General features: G+C 37.8%; 1 protein-coding gene across 6 annotated transcripts in view; it reads left to right on the top strand.

Annotated features, from left to right (window-relative positions):
• Nucleotides 1–22975, top strand: part of PATJ (PATJ crumbs cell polarity complex component) — a 327386-nt gene that overhangs the window by 148518 nt on the left and 155893 nt on the right. For all 6 annotated transcript variants that reach the window (XM_045835301.1, XM_045835303.1, XM_045835300.1 and 3 more), the window contains one exon: nucleotides 2399–2498. In XM_045835301.1, the coding sequence (XP_045691257.1) occupies nucleotides 2399–2498 (100 nt within the window). The remainder of the gene's footprint in view (nucleotides 1–2398; nucleotides 2499–22975) is intronic.

Raw genomic sequence — 22975 nt, 5'->3', positions numbered from 1 at the left:
TTCTTTTTAATTAAAAGGCTAGAATATTTAAAGTAACATAAGTTTGGTTTCACTGTTTTCTGGAAAACTCTGGGAATATTAGGTAGTCTCTATACACCTACCAGAGATTCTTTAGGAGACTTACATCTAATTTATTAATGCCCTCTGAAGGCAGGAAAATATCACACACTCACAATGAGAGGAAAGGGCTTTGCTCAGCATACACCAGAGTGCTTTTAGTAATAAAAACATAGAATTGGAAATTTAAAAATGGAGAAACAGAGTCCAAAATAAAGTTCTATTACCACTGGGGATTTACAGTGGGAGCCAAGAAATCATTGTCTGCTATTAAAATAGTTCATGAATTGCATATCTCAGGCATCACTATTTAATTGGTTCTGGAAGATGAGTCTACTTGAATATCTCTGTGGGACCTCCAAAACTGACAAAATATAATTCAAGAAATAAAAACATGACCTGTAAAATTATGTAAAATGTACAGGTGCCAGATATTTATTTAACTCATTAACAAAGGAACTGGCAAAACGGTCAGCCTGTTTCAGAGAGATTGAAGTATTTATAGTTGCTAAGAGAAAGAACGCTTAAGTAAGATTCAAATATAGACACAAAACTAGTTAATGTCTTATAGGACAATAAAACTGTAACCTTTGGAGTTATTCTTTCTACAGGACTAATATAATTTGCATCTCCACCAGGCAAAATTAATATACAATGCTATTGGAAAGGAACCATTTGCATCATCATCATTTTTCCAAAAGTTAATATTGTCAGGGAACCTAAATAGCATGAGTGGGAACTAGTTATTGACTCATATTTAAGGAAGGCCTACTTTGTACCAGGCATTATTCTCTGAGCTGAGGATGCCACTGTCCATGTTGCCCTCATGGAGACCATGTTCACCTGTCCTCCTGGTATATACCTAGCTCCAGCCTTTATTGCAATGGGGAGAGGCTGACCTTGCCTACATCCTTCCCAAATGTGCCGTAGAAAGATGCCCCAGGTACCTGGCAACCCACATTCAGACTAGAGGGAGACCAAGATATGTGTATCCTGTATTCTTCTCAAGAGTGTTGGTAGGCTTAATGAGATAAATCAGTTGTGTAAACAGTGTCCCCTTAAACATAAAAAAGTGTTGTTAAAGACTTTATATCTCGTAACCTTACTTGAAAAGCTGACTGTCCCTGTTCCGAGTATTGTCTTTGACCTAGAATGATCTGGCTCTTAGGAAAAGGTTTTCCTGAAAAGAATTCATTTGCCTTTTCTACTGTTCACTTAACTCTTATTTTTTTTCTTCAGGCAGAATCAGAGACACTGTGGCCAATTTCTGTATTCTTTTGTTTCTTAACAAGCATTTTGTCTTTGGCATTTTCTCTTCTTTCACCTTTCTTGAATTTTATCAGTCTTTGGTTAGACACTTTGAGTGATTCGGGTGTGTGTTTCCTTTATGGATCCCACATAGTGCTGTCCTTTGGAGGAACTGATTACACAAGTCGGCTTTCTGTAATGGCCAGTGACTGCCCATTTACCGAAGAGTATCCTGCCATTAGTGCAGTTGTCATATGAATCATAATTGAATGTGCTTTGTTGAAATCCTGTAGCAAAACAAATCTTAATCTAATTGTTTTGGAATTGGTGGAGTGTTAGGGTGTATTTGCTCCTATTCTTGGGCAACTTGGATCTCTCTGTGAAGTCTGGCATGTTTTATTTTTTCCAGTATTCAAGAAAACATCTACATTCCATGAAGGTAACATGATCATAGAGTTTTGTTTTGCTTTAATTAAGTGTTTGAACCAAATATTGATGTGTTGTATCATTTGGCATGTAAATTTAAAGATCACTTACACAGACAAGCAAAATGTTTTCATCATAAAGATTTCTTCCTTTTTACAAACTTTGAAATGTGTGTTAACTATTTACATGTTATAAATGAATATCTTTTCAGTTAGAAAATCTTGGTATTTCACTTCAAGTATGTTTGTGAGAATGAAATCTGTATCTTTTACAATTAAATAAAAAGTTTAAATAATAATAGAGTTAATATAGTGTATAGTTTTTACATTTAGATTTAATTTTGAAATGTCTTTCATTTGAATTGCTTGGTTTAGTAATGAAAATTGATCTGAACTCAATATAATGACTTTCTTACTGGGGAAAGGAATGCATTCCTCTGGGTAGGTCTATAGTCTTAAGAAGTATGCTTTCCTTCCTGTTTTCTGTGTTGTTGTGTTTACATCATAGAGTCACTTTTACATAAACCTAAAAAAATAAATTGAGTTTGTTTTGTAATCCTTGTGATATAACTGAAGTTTGATACAGATGATCTTTTTATCCTGTTTGTCTTTGAAGAAAAGGATTGTGCAAAAGCAACTTACCCTTCTCTCAAATTTTGCATCTTCAGAGGCAAGGAACTGCTCCACCTCCAATGAAACTGCCACCTCCTTACAAAGCTCCATCTGATGACAGTGATGGAAGTGAAGAAGAATATGCATTTACCAACAGTGAGTTCCTTTACATTGTTTGAAGTGTGTGCAAAATTCATAAAATTGTGCTTTAATGATTGTTGTAAATTATCAAAGGCAGTGCTGTGTGTTCTTAGAAAATGTGCATGAATATATCATGCTAAGAGAGAAAAATTACATCCTCCTTAACTTTTGTGACTTTATTTTCCTCAGTATTTCTCTTTGACACTAATATAATATTAGAGTGAATATCAAAGGTCACTGGGTTGAACACTATTTTACCTATATTCCATCCTGGCCTTACTATTTGGTTATGAATACAAAAATGGTAAGAAGTCCTTGAAATTGCATTTGATCCACAGTAACTGGAATTGGGTGGCAGTTCTTGATTACTTACCCTGCTTAGATGGGTGGTGTTGTTGCCAATGCTATTTTTCTCCTTTAGAATTCCTCTCATGATTTTCTTTTGCATTAGCTTTATTAAATATACATCCATACATATATTTATTCAAGGCTTTATTTAAAAGAATTTGTATTTCTTTTATGAATGCAAAGTATATGTAGTTAGATCTGATTGCTGTTGTATATGGAAATTCTTTTGAGGATGAAGAGAATGTTCTAGAATTAGATTGTGATAATGGTTGCACAATTTATGACTGTATTAAAACCCATAGGACTATATGTTTAAATGGATGATTTTTTGGTTTGTGGAATATGTGTGTGTGTGTATACAAATATATGTATATATACATATATACTGTATAATTCTTTTTCCTAAGATTTTATTTGTTTTTAGAGAGGAGAAGGGAGGGAGAAAAAGAGAGAAACATCAGTGTGTGGTTGCCTCTCACACACCCCCCACTGGGAACCTGGCCAGCAACCTGGGCACATGCCCTTACTGGGAACTGAACCAGTGACCCCTCAGTTTACAGGCTACCACCCAATCCACTGAGCCATACCAGCCAGGGCTATACTGTATAATTCTTTAAAAATATTTTTTATATACAGAAAAGGAGTTTGATACAGAAATTGAAAGAGTTGCACCTCTAGTGTGTAACCTTAAGCATGCCCTCTTCTATGAAAATAATGGGACTTACATCACAGGGTTGTGGTGAAATTAAAATAACATGATAAGACCTTTAGCCTGCCATATAGTGAATCTCCAATGAGTATATAGCTCTTATTATTGTTAATAATTATTATTAAGTTGGCTCTATAACTTTATATTTTTTAACTATAATATTAAATGTTTAAATAAAAATGTAAGTTTGTAATTATTTAGTTGATGTGATAAATTTTGGTTTGTACTTTGCAATTTCACAGAGCCCTTTCTCATGCATTATTCTCTTTATTCAACAAATCTTTGTTGAAAGCCAACTGCTTTTTACTAACAGTATTAGTTGAGTGAGTCTGCTATGAAATGAATGATATAGTTCCCTTTTTCTTGGTGGGGTCACGGGCCTGGAAAGGAGAATACAAATGCATGGGAACGAATTTTGACAAATGTACTATAGTGCCTTGGTTTTCAGCCTCTTTCAGAGAACAATATATGATGGATACAATTGATGTGTGTGTGCACAAGTGTAGTATAATTCCCTGTTGGGATATAGATATTAGGACAGCTGCAGCAGAGTGGAGAGAGCTTGTTGATTATTCATAATTTCTGGGAGGCTAGAATGCCCATATTTGCATAGTTCTTAGGAAACCTTGTTTGGGCATGTGACTAAGACTACATTCTAATCTTAGTTCTACAACTTAATTGTGAATTCATGGACAAGTTACTTAACCTCTTCCTGGATCACACTTTTCTTTTCCCTAAGGGGAGGAGGGGTATCTTACTATAACTTGCCTCATAAGTTTGTGGTGAGAATTAGAGGGGGAAAAGCATTTAAAGAGCCTAGTATAGGGATTGTGATAACTAGTAAACTCTCTGGTCTCCACATGCCAGGCCTTCACATATTAGGTTAGTCAACATACGGACTTTGTGAGGTCTCTAATTTTATAAATAAAGAAACTGAAGCTTAGAGAAATTAAGGAATGTGTCCAAACTTCACACAGCTAGTAAACCGGGCCAATGGAGGTTAAACCCATGCACTCTGACTTCAAAGCCTGTACTATCATCAGCACTAACCAGTACCTAGAAGCCATTAGTATGGCAGAAGTAGGTGCAAAGTGGTTGGAGGTTATCAAGTCAGTAGTACTTTGATACCATAAAATAGGCAGAACACAGCACCCATGCCGGAGTTCCAGATCATGTGTACATCTGTATTTACACATGTGCAGAGACACATTCACAAAATTAGGGGGATATTCATGGAAGGCACTGATTTACACTCACAGGAGATCCACTAGCCCCACCTGACTCCTAGCACCCCCACCCTGCTGAGCTTGGGCTCCCTGCAGAATCTGGGACAGACTGAGTTGTATGGCTCTAGGATGAGGGCCATTTTTCCCTTGCACACCTAACTGGTGCAGTACCTTCCTTTCACACAGGCAAATCTTAGTCTGGTTGGGCCTGAAAAATCCTCTTGGCCTCACCTTGATGACTCCCTGAGACCCTGCCTCACCACAAAGGTGGGTGGCAGCTGGCCTTGGTGTACCCTGGGACTTTCACTGAATGGCCTCAGACCCAGCCTTGGCACTGAGTTTGAACCTGTATCAACCTGGTGAACACCATTTGCCCTTAACTCACAAAGAACATACCTCATGTAACTCAAGTACTGCCAGAGGCTTCTTCAGTGACTGAGCCTAACAGGCAGCTAGAGGTGGAGGCAGATCTTGGGATGCCTTGGGCCTTTTGCTGACCTGCCGCCAGGTTTGGTGCTGGTAAAAGCCAGCCTAGGTCCTCAGCTTGGCCCTTCCTACACACACCTAGGCCCAACAGAGGCAGCCACTATCTGTGGATTGCTTTGTAGCGCCAAACAGGTTACCCAGGGCCAGTCTACAGGCAAAGTCTGACACTGACCTGCACCAGAGTCCCTCCTAAGAGGTGCTATAACCAACACACCCAGTGGCCAATTTCAGACAACATCAGAGCATCATCCAATTAGCTTCACAAGTGGCATATCCAGAGGGAAATGTCAGCAAGCAATAGACCCTGCTGAGGCAAATTCTGCCTCATGTGTTCAGTACCTGAACAGCTGCTTATATGCTGTTTTGGGGGTTGTGCATGAGGGTCAACCCCATGCACAAATGGGCCAATAGCAATCAAAATTCAATTACAACAGGAAGCCACAAAATACCCACACAGGGACATTCCTGGAGCACCCAGCTCAGGTCATCATTGATACTGTGCCACTGGGTCTCACAGGACACCTATTACATAAGGTCATTCTGCCAAGAGGGCAGACATAGCAGATCTACATAATACATAGAAACAAACACAAAGAAACAGCCAAAACAAGGAGACAAAGAAGCATGCCCCGAATGAAAGAACAGAAGAAATCTCCAGAAAAAGAGCTAAATGAAATGGAGTCAAGCAATTTACCAATTTTGGAGTTAAAAAAAATGCTTATAATGATGCTCAGGGATCTTAGTGAGAACTTCAAGGGAGTCAGTGAGAACTTTGACAACATGGAAAAGGATATGGAAACCATTAAAAAAGGCCAGTCAGTCAGTAAGATTACAATATCAGAAGTGAAGAATACACTAGAAGGAATAAACAGTGGGTTGGATGAAGCAAAGGGTCAGATCAGTGATTTGGAAGACAAGGTAGCAGAAAACAACCAATCAGAGCAGAAAAAAGAAAAATAAGATTTAAAAATGAAGATAGTTTAAAGGATCTTTGGGACAACATAAAGCATAACAACATCCACATCATAGGGGTAACAAAAGGAACAGATAGAAAGCAAAAGAAACTTACTTGAAGAAGTAATGGCCAAAACTTCTTTAACCTGATGAAGGAAAAAGACATACAAGTTGAGGAAGTGCAGAATCCCAAACAAGATGAAATTAAAGGTGCCCACACCAAGACACATTATAATTAAAATGTCAAAGGTTAAAGACAGAGAATCTTAAAGCAGCACAAGAAAGACAATTACCTGAAAGGGTGCTCCCGTAAGACTATCAGCTGATTTCTCAACAGAAACATTTCAAGCCAAAAGGGGTTGGCATGAAATATTCAGTGATTAAGGACCTACAACCAAGACTACTTTACCCAACAAGGCTATCATTTCAAATTGAAAGAGAAATAAAAAGCTCCCTAGACACACACAAAAAAGAAAAAATACTGAAAGAGTTCAACATCACCAAACCAGTATTACAATAAATGTTAAAGATCTTCTAGAAGAAGAAGGACGAGGAAAAAGGAAGAAGAAAACAGAGGTACATAGTTATAAATAATAAAATGACAAAAAATATATACCTATCAAATCACTTTGGATGTAAATATCTTAAATACTCCAATCAAAAGACATAGGGTAACTGAATGGATAAGAAAACAAGACCCATATATATCCTATCTACAAGAGACCCACCTCAGATCAAAAGATACACATAGACCAAAAGTAAAGGGATGGAAAAAGATATTTTACTGCAGTGGAAACAAAAAAAACCTGGGGTAGCAATACTAATCTGACAAAACAGACTTTAAAATGAAGGCTGTAGTAAGAGACAAAGGATATTACATAAATATAAAGGGAGCAATCCAGCAAGAGGCCATACACCTTGTAAACATTTATGCACCCAACATATGAGCACCTAAATATGTAAAGCACATCTTGATGGACATAAAGGGAGAGAGCAACAGAAATACAGTCATAGTAGGGAATCCTCACACCCCATTGACATCAATGGATAGATCTTCCATATAGAAAATAAACAAGGAAACAGTGGCCTTACATGACACACTAGATCAGATGGATTTAATTGACGTCTTCGGAGAATTTTAAACCAAAGCAGCAGAATATACATTCTTTTCAAGCACACATGAAACATTTTCTAGTATAAACCACATGTTAGGACACAAAACAAGTGTCAATAAATTTAAGAAAGCTGAAATCATATCAAGTATATTCTCTGACAATAATGGTATCTAACTACAAGTCAACATAAAAATAAACTCTGAGAAATACACAAACATATGGAAGCTAAATAACATATTACTAAACAATGAATAGGTTAACAATGAGATAAGGAAAAAACCTAAAGATACCTTGAAACAATGAAAATGAGAACACAAACACCCAATACCTGTGGGACACAGCAAAAGCACTCCTAAGAGGGAAATTCACAGCACTACAGGCCTATCTCAAGAAACAAGCTTTTTCCACCATCTTGATAAAATCCAGTACCCATTTATAATAAAAACTCTTAGCAAAATAGACATAGAGGTAACACACCTTAACACAATAAAGGCCATATATAACAAATGCATAACCAACATCATACTCAATGGGCAAAAACTACAAGTATTTCTTTTGAGAATAAGACAGATGTCTGCTGTCACTACTCTCATTCAACATAGTACTGGAAGTTTTAGCCACAGGAAACAGACAAGAGGAAGATATAAAGCTACCCCAATAGAAAAGGAACAAATAAAACTGTCATCTGCAGAAGACATGATATTATACATAGAAAATCCCAAATATTCCACCAGTTACTACTAGAACTGATGAATGAATTCAGTAAAGTAGCAGGATACAAAATAAATATACAGAAATCAGTTGCATTTTTATATGACATCAAAGAACTATCAGAAAAAAAATAGCTCTCAAATTCTGGCCAAGATGGAGGCGTAGGTAGATACATTTTGCCTCCTGGCACAACCAAAAGAAGGACAACAACAAACTTAAAAACTAAAAGTAACTAGAACTGCCAGAAAATAAAACTGTATCAAAGTCCAACAACCAGAAGAGTTAAAAAAGAAACATTCATTCAGACTGGTAGGAGGGGCAGAGACGGCAGCCAGGTAGATAGGACAGGCAGGGACGTGGTGGCTGGTAGACTGGGAGGACCCACATTTGCATGCAGATAAACTGGGAGAAACAACTGGGGAGCGAGACAGACCACACAACACCAGTTTGCAGCATGGGGAAATAAAGCCTCAAAATCTCTGGCTGTAAAAACCTGTGGGAATTGCAGCGGCGGTACAAACTCCTAGCCTCAGAGGAGAGTTCATTGGAGAGACCCCACAGGGCCCTAGAACATGCACAATCCCACCCACCCTGGAATCAGCACGAAAAGGGCCCAATTTGCTTGTGGGCAGTGGTGGAAATGACTGAAAGCCAGCAGAGAGCTGAGCAAGCAATATTGTTCCCTCTTGGACTCCTCCCCCCCATACAGTGTCACAACACACCAAGTGGATTGTTCCACCCTGGCGAATACCAAAGACTCTGCCCTTTACAAGGTAAAAGGCAAGGTGAGACAAAGAAATATGGCCCAAATGAAAAAACAGATCAAACCTCCAAAAATAGAACTAAGCAATGAGAGATAGCCAACCTACCAGATGCACAGTTCAAAACACTGGTAATCAGGATGCTCGCAGAAATAGTTGAGTATGGTCCCAAAGTAAAGAGTGAAGTCTAGGGAAAGAGAAAGAAAGGAAAATGTACATGAAACCAACAGTGACAGAAAGGAAACTGGGACTCAAATCAACAGTTTGGCCCAGGGAGAAGAAAGAAACATTCAACCAGAACTGAATGAAGAAACAAGAATTCAAAAAAAAGAAGGAGAGGCTTAGGAACCTCCAGGACAACGTTAAACGTTCCAACATCCTAATCATAGAGGTGCCAGAAGAAGAGGAAGAGCAAGAAATTGAAAAATTATTTGAACAAATAATGAAGGAAAAACTCCCCCATCTGGTGAAGGAAATAGACTTCCAGGAAGTCCAGGAAGCCCAGAGAGTTCCAAAGAAATTGGACCCAAGGAAGCACACACCAAGGCACATCATACTTATGTTACCCAAGATTAAGGATAAGGAGAGAATCTTAAAGGCAGCAAGAGAAAAGGAGACGGTTACCTACCAAAGAGTTCCGGAAGACTATCAGCTGATTTCTCAAAAGAAACCTTACAGGCAAGAAGGGACTGGAAAGAAGCATTTGAAGCCATAACAGGCAAGGACCTCCATTCAAGATTACTCTATCCAGCAAAGCTATCATTTAGAATGGAAAGGCAGATAAAGTGCTTCCCAGATAAGGTCAAGTTGAAGGAGTTCATCATCACCAAGCCCTTATTTTATGAAATGTTAAAGGAAATTATCTAAGAAAAAGAAAATCAAACTACGAAGAGTAAAATGATAAGAAACTCACAACTGTCAACAACTGAACCTAAAAATCAAAACCAAAATCAAACTAAGCAAACAAATAGAACAGAATCACAGAAATAGAGATCACATGGAGGGTTATCAATGGGGAGGGGGAGAAAGGAGAGTGTGGGAAAAGGTACAAGGAATAAGAAGGATAACTAGTAGGTACCAAATAAACAGGGGATAGGAAATGGAGAAGCCAAAGAACTTATATATATGACCCATGGACATGAACTAAGGGGTGGGGGCGGGGGGAATGCTGGTGGGCAGGCAAGTGCAGGGCGGAAGGGTATAAAGGGGAGGAATAAATGGGACAACTGTAATAGCACAATCAATAAAATATATTTTAAAAATATATAAATAAATAAAAAGAAAGAACTGTCAGAAGGGAAACTAAGGGAACAATCCCAAAAGGACTTCCAGACAAGATGGAGGTATAGGTAAACACAGCTCACCTCTTCATACAACCACATCAAAATTGACTGAACTATAAAACAGTCATCACTCAGAACCATCAGAAATCTAATTGAATGAAAGTTGGACAATTACAGAATTAAAGAAACCATATCCATCCAGACTGGTAGGTGAGGTGGAGAGATGGAACACACTGGTCCTACATCCATGTGTTGTGGATATTTCAGGAGGAATAACTTGGGAGTGAGCAGTCCTTACCCCACACAAGGCCCCCCAGCCCAGGGTACCAGTACCAGAAGGATAAGTCCCCATAACTTCTGTCTGCAAAAACCATCAGGGACTGAGTCACTGGAAATAACTTCTGGAGTCCCAAGCAGTTCCTCTTAAACTACACACACACATACTCAGACTCACTCCCTCTGAGCTCAGGCACCAAGGTAGCAGCATGAAATGTACCAGTGGCATACAGGAAGAAACTCAAGTGTCTGGCATCAAGGCAGGAGCTGGGGGACCACTTTCTCACACATAGAAAGATGGGCAAAGGCCATTGTCCCTCTTCTGAGCCTTCCCAGCACAGAGCCACAGAGCTGGCAGGCTGGTGCCTTACCTGAGACTCCATTAAACTTGCTAACACTGCTTATCCCTCAAAAGGAGATCCCTAGAGATTCTGTCCCACCCAGTTTACTGGCCCACTCAGGCTGCTTTTCCATGTAAATGGCTAGTCTTGGCTCATGCTGCACAACTTCCTAAATCCTATCAAACAGGCAACAGCTGGCCTCACTGAGATCCCAACCCCCAAACCTCTTGCTAAGTGGCCCCAGGCCTGACACTAGCAACAGCCAGCCTAGATTCACATATTGGCTTTGCCTGGGAATCACCAAGCCCAGCACAAATAGCAGCCACCTCAGATTACTTTATAGTTCAGGCAGGGTTGTCCCAGGCAAAACACAGGTGAGGGCTGACCTTGGCCAGCACCATCTAGGACACCCCAGAGCCTGCTCACCCAGTGGACGGCTACAGACCATGTTGGAACAACACCACCCTCCTCCCACACAGCTGATCCTCCATGGAGGGTGGAGGTTGATAGTCAGTAGTCACAGGCAGTCCTTGCAGTTGACTGGTCTAGGTAAACCCTTCCCATTGACCTGCCAATAGCAACCAAGGCTCAACTACAAGAGGAGGGTTGCACCCACCCAAAGGGTACACCTTGGGTACCTAGCTTGGGTGATAGGGAAGGCTGTGGCACTGGACCCTACAGGACACCTACTACATTAGGCCACGCTACCAAGACAGGGACTCATAGCAGTTCTACCTAATACATAGAAACTAACACAGGGAGGCTGTCAAAACAAGGAGACAAAGAAATGTGGCCCAAATGAAAGAACAGATCAAAACTCCAGAAAAAGAGCTAAACAAAGTGGGAATAAATAGTCTATCAGATGCAGAGTTCAAAACACTGGTTGCAAGGATGCTCAAGGAACTTAGTGAGGACTTCAACAGCATAAAGAAGATCTAGGCAGAAATGAAGGATACACTAATTGAAACAATGAACAATTTACAGGGAAACAACAGGAGAGTAGATGAAGCTGAGAATCAAATCAACGATTTGGAACATATGGTAGCAAAAACAACCAATCAGAACAACAAGAAGAAAAATGAATCAGAAAAAACAAGGATAGTGTAAGAAGCCTCTGGGACAACTTACAGCATTCCAACATTTGCATCATAGGGGTGCCAGAAGAAGAAGAGGAGGGAGAAAGTGGAAATCCATTTGAAAAAAATAATGAAAGAAAACTTCCCTAATTTGGTGAAGGAAATAGATATGTAAATCCAGGAGGCACAGAGTCCCAGTCAAGATGGACACAAAGAGGCCCACTCCAAGACATGTCATAATTAAAATGCCAGAGATTAAAGATGAAGAGAGAATCTTAAAAGCAGCAAGGGAAAAGAACTTAGTCATCTACAGGGGAGTTCCCATAAGACTGTCAGCTGATTTAATCAAAAGAAATTGCAGACTAGAAGGATTGGCAAGAAATATTCAAAGTCATGGAAAACTGGGACCTACAGCCAAGATTGTTGTACACAGCATGGCTATCATTTAGAATCACAGGACAATAAAGAGCTGCCCAGAGCAAAAAGAAAATAAAAATAAATAAAAACACAAAAATACTAAAGGGATTCCTCATCACCAAACCATTATTATATGAAATGCTACAGGGACTTATATAAGAAAAAGAAGGTCAAAGATATTAACAATAAAATGGCAATAAATACATTTCTATCAACAATTGAAATGAAGAAACAAACTAAGCCAACAAGTAGAGAATCATGGATACAGAGAGGGTTTGATGGCTGCTAGATGGATGATTGGGACAATAAGTGCAAAGGTGAGGGGATTAAGAAGCACAAGTAGGTAGTTACAGAATAGCTACGGGGATGTAAAATACAGTCCAGGAAATGCAGTAGCCAAAAAACACACTTCACACACATGATCTGCATGAGCAATGGTGGGAGGATTGCCTGAAGGACTGAGGGGTGCTGCATGGAAGGGGCAAATGGGTAAAATTGGGACAATTGTAATAGCACAATCAATAAAATATAATGTAAAAAAGATACAAATAAATGGAAACATATAGTGTGTTCATGTATAAGAAGAATTAACACCATTAAAATGTCTACACTACCAAAAGCAATCTATACATTTAATGCAATTCCTGTCAAGATACCAATGATGTATTTCACATAACTAGAACAAATATTCCAAATACTCATATAGAGCCATGAAAGAACCTGAAGAGTAACAGCAATCTTAAGAAAGAAGAACAAAATTGGAGATCATGCTAGCTGATATCAAACGATACCAAAAAGTCATAATAATGAAAACAGCCTGGTACTGGCATAAAAACAGGAGTATAGATCCCTGGAATAGAATAGAGAGCCCAGAAATAAATGCAGGCCTATATTAATATTTGACAAAGGATACAAAACATACAATGCACTAAAGATAGTTTGTTCAATAAATGGTGTTGGGACTATTGGACATATATGTGCAAAAAAATGAAACTAGATCATCTTTCTCCACCATACACAAGAATCAACTCAAAATGGATAAATGACTTAAATATTAGACTCTTGCCCAATGAAGATTTATTGAGCAACTAGTAGTATTTTTGGTTTAATTTTTTTTTATTGTAGGCTCTGTAGTTTATCTCTACCTTGCCAATAGATGTCACTACAATCAACAGCAATTATTACTAAGATTTAAAAAATGTTAAGAAGAATGTTCACATCAAATAAGAATTCATTAGTGACTTCTAGTACTATTTCTATGTTCATTTTACCAAACATATGAATTTATTTGCCCTTGCCTTTTATTGCTGATTGCTCAAAATAAGGGAAATGTTAAGAAATAAAGGCTAACATTTAAGTTTTAAATTTTATGTAATTTTTTCTCATTTCCTATAGTTAATTATCCTTTTTTCATCTTTATAATTAAGTAAAATATGTAAAATTCTCTTTTTTTGCCTAACTGGAGATAGGTGATCATTATATTTTAGTGGGTTTTTTATTTCGAAAACTTCCAAACCTTCATCCCCTGACATAATTTGAAAGATATTTATTGCAACTCTAAACAAACAAACAAAAATATTGTTACAATCTTTTGAGCAGCATTTAAATTACATTCAGGTGTTCTTCACGTTTTTACATATGATCAGTGATCAGATAGATGACTAATTTTTCTACATTTTACAAAGAAGGGCCAGAAGATATTGTAGTAATTGATAGAAAGGTAATTCTGAAGTAGATGCAGTTGGTTACAAGTATACGAATATATTCGGGTGTGTTTGTGTGGGGCAGGGTAGGAGACACAATGTAGCTTTTTAAGTGAAGTTTAAGAAACCTCAACTTTTCCTCTAGTGATTTTTCTGAAGCTTCTGAGTTTTTTTCTTCATAATCCCCGCCCCACCGCCCCCAAAAGCTACCTTGAAGACTTGACAGCTTAAACAGAATCTTTACTGCACATTCAGAATATTAGTGAGACACAAATGAATCTGGGTAGGAGACGCAGCGTGTTTAATGTGGTTCACCAGCTTCTTTGTTGTAAAAATGATTGAATGCTGTGAGCACTAAGGAGGGAGTAAGTTGATGACGGTGGCACTCACTTCGGACAGGCTCAAATCAACTGCTGCTGCCTTTTAATCTGCATTAGAAAGACGCAATTAATGTGATGAAGTGTTTCTCAGCAGGAAAATTGGGTCATTATAATGATATTAATTGAAGCTGGCCACAAAATAAACGGTTTTGTTTATCTTGCTCCTGCTCTGGAATAGAGCTATCATGCTGATGCTCACAGGGTAACTGGATGCCACAGCCGGCAGCTCGAAGCATCTGAGGGTCAGATGTTGGGAAGCAAGGATTTTGCTTTTCCCGGCATACTTTCCCAGGCAGCTTTTACCTACTGACAGATGTGACTGTTAGCATGAGAGGCAGCTGGAAAATAGCTTAATTGATTGCTTCTCATGATAGAAACAGACTGACAACTTGCCCTTACAGAGAATAAAATCTGAGGGATAAAAAAATAGGCCCAAGGTCGACAGAAGAGAGGGCAGAATCTGGTGAGGATCTGAGCTGCTTCCAGCATTGACTGTTTAACAGGAATGCAGATACCCTGAAGGGAAGGAGCAGTGGAACAGCAATGGTCCAAGGGGGGTTCCCAGGTAAGGTATCTGTGCCTCTGTGGTGTGTGGTTTTTTTGGAATGCAATCTGAAGCTGTTTTAGTATTGGTGCAGGATGTGGTCTTAAAGATTTGAACAATAATCAGCTAAGGCATTTATCTTAAGTGAGAGAGTAAGGGTACATGTGCATGTACAAGGCAATTGTATGTTAGAGACAAACCTTTAAAATTTTCCATTCATCTGTATTGTAGCTGGTATCATCTGTATAATGTTTTTGAAAAGTAGAGTAGTTTATCAGACTGTCAAGAATGTACTAGTGGGTGCAGTGCCAAAATTATTAACACTGTGTTCACGCAGGATCCTCTGCTTCCAGAATTGTAATTGAGAAGTCACTGTCCTAGATATATTTATTATTATTGTTATTTTTTCTCCACTGTAATCAGAAGGGGAGATGATTTACATTAGAACAAGGTTATTCTGATTAATTTCAAAAATACTGACCATTCAGCATTTTGTTGTAGTTGAAAGCAGACTATCATTAAGGAATCCTAGTAGTAAACAGAAGACTGCTTTTTCTAAATTGCAAAATAGCACCTTACATATTATTTGCTAATTCTGATTGAAGTCTCATTCATCTAAACGTATACATTCAAATTCATTAGGGGAGGGGGCTCACTTGGAAGTATCATCTAGAACTTCCTTGTTAACATGCAGTTCTGGAAATCATTCCTAGATTGGTAATAAAATTTCATGCAGTAAATTACTCTCTTTAGTATGTGCTTTTGCTTAACTTCTAAAAAATTAATTTATTAATATCAGAGCTTTTAAAAAATCTAAGATACAGAATATTTAGGCGTAATAGGGGTCTTCTTGCCTAAGAATGATTGCTTGAGGGAAGCAATTGTAAACTCAAAGAGTTAGACATCACATTACAGCCTCCCTTTTCATTTCCAGCAGTGCACATGCAAATTAGGTTATTTCTACTGCAACAACAAGATTTATGCTGCGTTCCAATTTAAGCCAGCAAAACTTATTCCTGCCTGTGCTATCAAAATAATTGAGCAAGAACTTTTCTTTTAACTAAAGTATAATTTCCGAGGATTTTAGTGTTGGAGTCCTGAGCTATCTAGTATCCAGTTTTGTTATTTTGATGTAGAGGAAATGGTATTGCTCTTACATGGTTGCGTCACAGTTTCCCTGTAGTGACAACTGTGTTTGTGTTGTGTTTCTTTCTGTTCTGTAGTTGGAATTGCTTTCATTTGTCTGTCATCTTTCCAAGGCTGCTCAAACTTGTGTGGACAAGACAACAATGGGTCCTGAGTATTTGTGAGCCCTACCTGCTTTCCCTCAGACTCCTTAGAGCAGTCCGTTTATTTTCCTTTTGTTTCAGGAAGTTTCTTGATTTTAAAATCAATTTCCAGACTAAAAATACCTGTGTCCTTCAGTCTCCTCAGGGTAACCTGCCTTCCCTGGTAATTTCCTTAATCTCTGTCTCACCATCTGGAAGTTGCCACTGTCCAGGCTTCACAAACCCCAGCAGGAGCTCCAGAGTCCCCACAGTGGGTTTTCTAGAGATCGCATAGGGTATATCCAGTCAGTAGTAATTTCTGCCTCTTTTGCATTTTATTCAAAAAATATATGAAGTCGAAATTTTAGTAGGTTATTAGCTATAAATGTATCTCATAAGTGAACATGTATTTACATGTTATATGTAGGTTACTTTTTCAGTGTTTCTGGTCAGGATTAATTGTTCATGATTTTCATAACAAATATAAACAGCATTTATTAAGGGTTTCTATTTACATATATACACACATATTTAACTCTAAAGTATTTTAATGCTTTGCAATAGTGTTTATATTATGACTACTGCTCTGCATTTCAGTTCATTTTAATAGCATCTTCCTAGTTCATGTCACTTTTGGCATATATGTATATTTTTCACATTAAAGCAGTTTATTTGAAGATTGCTCAAAAATTAACCTTCAGTGAATACATTTCGTGAACATGTGAAATGATAAAAATATTATGTTTAGGTTAGAATTCTTACTGGCATATTTTACCAAAAGTTATACATAGAATGATAAGTAAAAGATAAGGCCTCAGTCTGCAAATAACTTACTTTTTCTTTTGTACTGCTTAGAAACTTGTTATTTTAAATGGATTTATGCTGCTTTGATATCAGTGGTATTATGCCACTTTAAAATATTTCAACTTGGTATATATGAATATAGGTTAAATACTCATTTTAATTTATTCAGCTTGAACAGAGAGTATTGCAATTTAAATTAGGGAGGTAGTGTATAAAAATTAAGTAGCATTTAAAGGTATTTTCTTATAGAGACTGTCTCTTTTTTGGTGAATACAATGGGGAGGTAATAAATATTACTCTTAGGTTTCTATTATATTTTCTTATTTACATAGTTCTGTATTTTTAGAAAATATATGTATATATTTTTATTACATTTATAATAAGCCAAGACTCTCAGAGACTTGCATAGTATAAAGAATCCATATTGTATATTATGATTATATATGTCCCAAGTCAGTTAGTCTTATAATTCCTATAGTACAGATAGTAAAACTCTCTTTGCAGAAAGCTTAGGATGGCTCACCAGGGGGCTGGTGGAAGTATGACATAGCCTCAGGGACCATGGTGCTCTAGCATTAAAAATGTTTGAAGCCTAATACAGTCCTAAGCCTAAGAGGAGAAATACACTAATGTGATCTCTGCCCTCAAGGAGTTTGTAATCTTCCTAAGAAGAGAAAGTGTATACAGGGGCAAATGTAGTAGAAGGCCCTCTAGAATAAAGATTGAGCTTGGAAAGTTGGCAGGATTGGCAGGAATATGGCAGCTCCAGACTTGAGAGTCCACTAAAAGGCAAAGAAATGTTATAGGCTGGGAGTGGAGGAGGGAAAGGACAAAGACATTCTGTGCCAAGGGGGGTACTTGGAAGATACTAGCAGAAAAGCAAATGGACAAAGTAAGGACAGATTTTAGAGGAGCAAGGATGCTAAACTTAAAGCTCAAGAATTTATTATTTTCTGAAATGGAAATTGTGGTACCTAACCCATTTCTGAAGACACTTTTGAATATTGAGATAAAATTTATAGTTTCATTTCTTTACTTTTTTGGAGTACTTATGTTCTAGGCACTGTGCTAAATGCTTTATGACATTATTTCTTCAATCCACATAATGAGTTTTTTAAAGTCTCTTACAGTCTAAATGACTCCAAAGCCTGCACTTTTAACAAGTTTTAACTTTGAGTATTTTCAAGGATCTTCTGAAATAATCCATTCCATTGGCAAAGACAAATTGAATACTATCCTTTTCAATCACTGGGCAATTAGACATGTAATTTAGAATTAAAAAAAAAACCAACATACTGAAGTGCTGAATTCTGAAAAACATTCATTGTATTTTTCTGCTAATCACATTTTAATATTGAAAGTTCCAATTTAACAAAAAGTCTCAAGCCAAATGGAACTGAATTGGGAAAAAACACAGTAATTGAGTCATGCCATTAGTCTTGAGAGTGGCATCACTCTCGGTGGCATCACACACAGCACCGCACAGACCAGGCTCCTCAGTGTAAACAAATCTATCTTCCATTACTGAAAAACTTCTATATTTGGAGGAGAAATAGCAAGTCTCCTGATGTTAACCAGAATGGAATGGGTAAGCATCTAAGGTGAAGCAGATGTTCAGATGGAATATTTCAATTTAATTATATTTTGAGTCACTCAAAATTTTCATGTTTATCCTAGATGAGATGGAAATGTATTAGCATTTGGATAAATGTTTTGCATGCAGTGTGAGTTTTTGGTTCTGTGTTGTCCATACCTGCTTCAGGTTTTCAGTATCTGAGTATTTCAGAAGCCAATACAGATACAAGAGGGTCCTGGGAATGAGAAGGTATCACCTTTCAGCTTCATAAAGCAAAAGATCTAGGTTAAAAAAATTTACATCTAATGGGCAGCTTACTGGCTTCCCATCTAAGTGTTCGCTTGAACACATCTGATATTTCTTGGGAATGTTTGGATTATTCCTGCACAGATAAAATGTGTACATAGTGATAGCCTAACAACAAACAAAATTATATTGGTTAAGGCTGCTCATCTGTGCCATGTCAAATCTCCAAAACAGCTCTCTGCTCCTGTACAAAATTAAATTAAAATCCTTTGGTTCTTCAAATGAATGTTGCCAAGGCACATTTATACAGTATAATAATTTTCAAGTTGTGTAGTCCCACTTATTTTTTTTTAATCCTCACCTGAAGATATATTCATTGATTTGAGAGAGAGAGAAACATCAATCGGTGGCCTCCCATATGCACCATGACCAGGGCTCAAACCCGCAACCTAAGTAGGTACCGCGATGGGGGATTGAACGCACCATGTTTTGTTGTAGGGACAGTGCTCCAACCAACTGAGCCACCCAGGCAGGGCTGTAGTCCCCCGCTTTGATTGTTCTTCAAGAAGGATCATTTTGTCAAATATGTAATCTGTGTTTTCACACCACAGAACCTACAAAGACTAGCTCCCTATTTTCAGTCCCTGGGGAGTCTGTAATTTTCATCACATATCTGTGCTCTTACTTCTTTTAGTTTGTGCTTCAGTCATCACCCCTTCCATGTGACTATGGTGTTAAGATTAGCATTCAGGTGTTAGTCTCCTCTACCTCCAAAGCTTAGGTCATTGTAGATGTTCAATAAATGTTCTTTGAACTGATATAGAAAAAGCCATTTCTCCATGTAACCTAATGAATATTTATGAGAAAATCGCCAAATCTATGTAATTTATAAATTGGGCATTCTCTTGGAATAGTAGCTTACAAAAGAAGATGAAATCCTTCTACCATCTAAATGTATTACTCAAGAAGTTCATTTTATGGACTACAATGTGCAATGATAAGGAAAGGACATGTTCTCCCATTGGAACAGTGGGTTTTGGGGGAAAAATTTAATAATCATAAGGGAGTTCTTATGAGGAATTTATATAATTGGGGAGGATAGGCAATAGAATAATGGGCAGACGAGTTTATTTTCCTGCTCTCAATCCATTGTTTGTTTTTTCTGAAGAAATTCATAATATGATTTATTCATGTATGTGTTTAGTAAAGAAAATAGTTTCTTGGTCAGCTAGGAAAAAATAACAGTGTTTCATTTTGTAATCAGCAGAACTTTGGTGCAGGGTAAGCTAATTTTAAATTAATAAATTATTCTAAGGTTCAGCAAACTATAGCCTGTGGGCCAGATTTGACCTGCTGCATGTTTCTGTAAATAAAATTTTATCGGAACATAGCCACACTCATTCATTCACCGTATTTTTCAGACCATAAGATGCACCTAGGTTTTAGAGAAGGAAAATTGGGGAAAAAATTTTGAAGCAAAAAATGTGGTAAAATATTTAATAACATAAATAACATAATATTTCCAAAGTAAATGTAAACCAATGTAAATGTAAACAGAACTCAACAGCAGCATTAACAACCATTATTTCTCCCAAATTTGGTGGGGGAGAGGGTGGGTTGAATACATCTTATAGTCCAAAAAATACAGTACATATTGTCTCTAGTGCTTTTGAGCTACAAAAAACAGCAGAGCTGATTGGTTGCAACAGAGACCATATGGCCCACGAAGCCTAAAATATGTACTGCCTAGCTCTTATCAGAAAGTTTGCCAACCTCTGAGTTATATCATAGAAGTTAAAACTTTCAATCGGTGTGGGTTCAAATACTGCCTTATAGTTAGCTACTTGTGTAGCCTTGTGCAAATTACTTATTACAAAATGATCTGTTTTTTTATTTATTTTCCTCTAAATGGGGATAATACCACAAGCCAGAAGTTTTTCCAGGTGATTATATGGAATAAAATATATTAAGTATTTCATTGGTTGATTTTTTAAATAGTAAACACTACAAAAAGTTAGCTATATACAAAAAAATGTGTTAGTTATATTATTTTCCCTGTTCAAGATTGAAAGTTTTAACTTTATTTGTTTATTGTTATGTATTTATCTTATAGATACAATTAGTGATATACTCATAATTTCTAACTTTCCATATTTTAATGTCATAAATTTTGTCCACCAGGTTAGTTACAGTTGAAACATCATTCTAATTTTTCTGGCAAATGGTAGTAAAAAATATTGAATCAATTTAATAATTTTTTACTGATCAGAACACTTTAATATAGAACATCATGTGCCCTGGCTGGAGTGGCTAGTGGACTGAGTGCTGGCCTGCGAACCAAAGGGTTGCTGGTCCGATTCCAAATCAGGGCACATGCCTGGGATGCGCGGGCCAGGTCCCCAGTAGGGGGCACACAAGAGGTAAACACACACTGACATTTCTCTCCCTCTCTTTCTCCTTCCCTCCCCATTCCCTCAAAAATAAATAAATAAAATCTTTTGGAAAAAGAAAAAAAATTTAGAAAGAGGAGAAGGGAGGGAGATAGAGGGAAGGAGAGAAATATCAATGTGTCATTGCCTCTCATGTGGCCACCACCGAGGACCTGGACCTGGCCCGCAACCCAGGCATGTGCCCTGACTGGGAATCGACCTGGTGACCCTTTGGTTCGCAGCCCGAGCCCAATCCACTGAGCTACACCAGCCAGGGCAAAAAATTCTTTAAAAAAAATAAAATATTGTCATGAGATAAAAGATATTATTTTGCATATTTTGTCTCTGCCCCCCAGGACCGGGCACACATCCCCTAGAACCATTGACAAGTTTTGTCAGTAGAGGACTGTTAAAACTATTGAGAAAGAGGAAATAATCTTCTCTTTATAATGTAACGTGTTGATAGAGTACAAGGGGGATAATATAGAGGACTACTTGGAAGATACATCAGTTAGGATTAAGTCCCAACTGTGAATGAAGAAACCCTGAAATAATAGTCATTCTAAAGGACAGAGATCCATTTTCTCATGGGTATGAGTCTGGAAGTGGGCACTGCACGGTGTCTGGGATCCACGCCCCTTTGTAGTGGTTGCTGTTCAGTGTGTCACCTCCATTCCCCACATCCCCCCAGAGTCTAGAGGACACTGTCTCCAGCCATCAGGGTGCATTCCTGCTGCCTGAAGGAAAGAGAAGGGCCACCTGCCACCTTTGAAAGCTATCGTGGGAACGTTGCACATAACTCTAACTTATAATGGATTGGCAGATGAAAGCTTTCAGAGGATACTTCTTTGATGGAAAGAAAAGGTATTTAAATTCTGCCTAAATTGCAATTTGTAAAGAAAATATGGCAGCATTTACCCTCAACAGAGTATGTAAGTTAGCAAATCATGTATAAATACCATATTTACACAATATACTACTTGATCATTTGATTATATGTGCTTGGAATATGTATAAGTTTTCAATATCCTTTTTCATTTTTAATTTCATAATTCAAATTTTTCAAGAACCCTCTAATCTGTGGTGGCATATAGGAAAAGGACCTTTTATCTCTATGCCTAAAGTATTAAAATGTGCTGTGTTGCTGTTTTTTTGGTTTTTGGTTTTTGTTTTTTTTTTGTCTGCTACAAAATCTGTTTACCTGTTTCTTTGGAAGTTAACATGGTAGTAGTTTCAAATTTTAATTTGATTTTATATAGAATCTTTAAGAAAGTTCTAGCTTTCACTTATGACATGATATTCATTTGGATACCTTTGTAGGTAAGTCATTCATTCTATTTTGCTGACAATCTGGGCCCCAGTTCCCATTGTAACTGTCTAAGGGTTCTCAGGGTCTGGCCCAGGATCTGTTTTCGCTTTCCTCCAGTGTGCGTTGTGCCCCTTCTGCGTTTTGTCTGTGGGGGCAGTTCCTCCAGCACATCATCCTGCTCCTTGCCTCAGAGCTTTGCATGCACTTCCCCTGCCTGGTATTACTCTTTCAGCTCTCTTAACTCAATCCTCACTTCCTTGAGGAAGTTCTCCTTGATATCCAATTCAAATACAGACACTTTTTGTGTACACTTCCAGTGGGGCCTTTTCTTTTATACCTCCTATCTGAGTTCATTTTGTGATTATTAGATTAATTCTCTCTCTTCACTAGGTGGTAAGTTCCTGGGGCCAGGTCTCCATTGCCCATCAGCCTCTAGCAACATGTTTGCCACCTGATACATATCACTACAAGCTTTTTTGTGTAAGTGAATGAGGAAGCATAATGTTAAGCCTTTATATTCATACTGGAGA

Source organism: Phyllostomus hastatus, unplaced genomic scaffold, assembly GCF_019186645.2.
Source record: "Phyllostomus hastatus isolate PE091 unplaced genomic scaffold, TTU_PhHast_1.1 phas_contig_209, whole genome shotgun sequence".
Classification (NCBI taxonomy): domain Eukaryota; kingdom Metazoa; phylum Chordata; class Mammalia; order Chiroptera; family Phyllostomidae; genus Phyllostomus; species Phyllostomus hastatus.
Note: the sequence above shows the minus strand (reverse complement) of the source record. Positions and strands in the feature narration are given on the sequence as shown.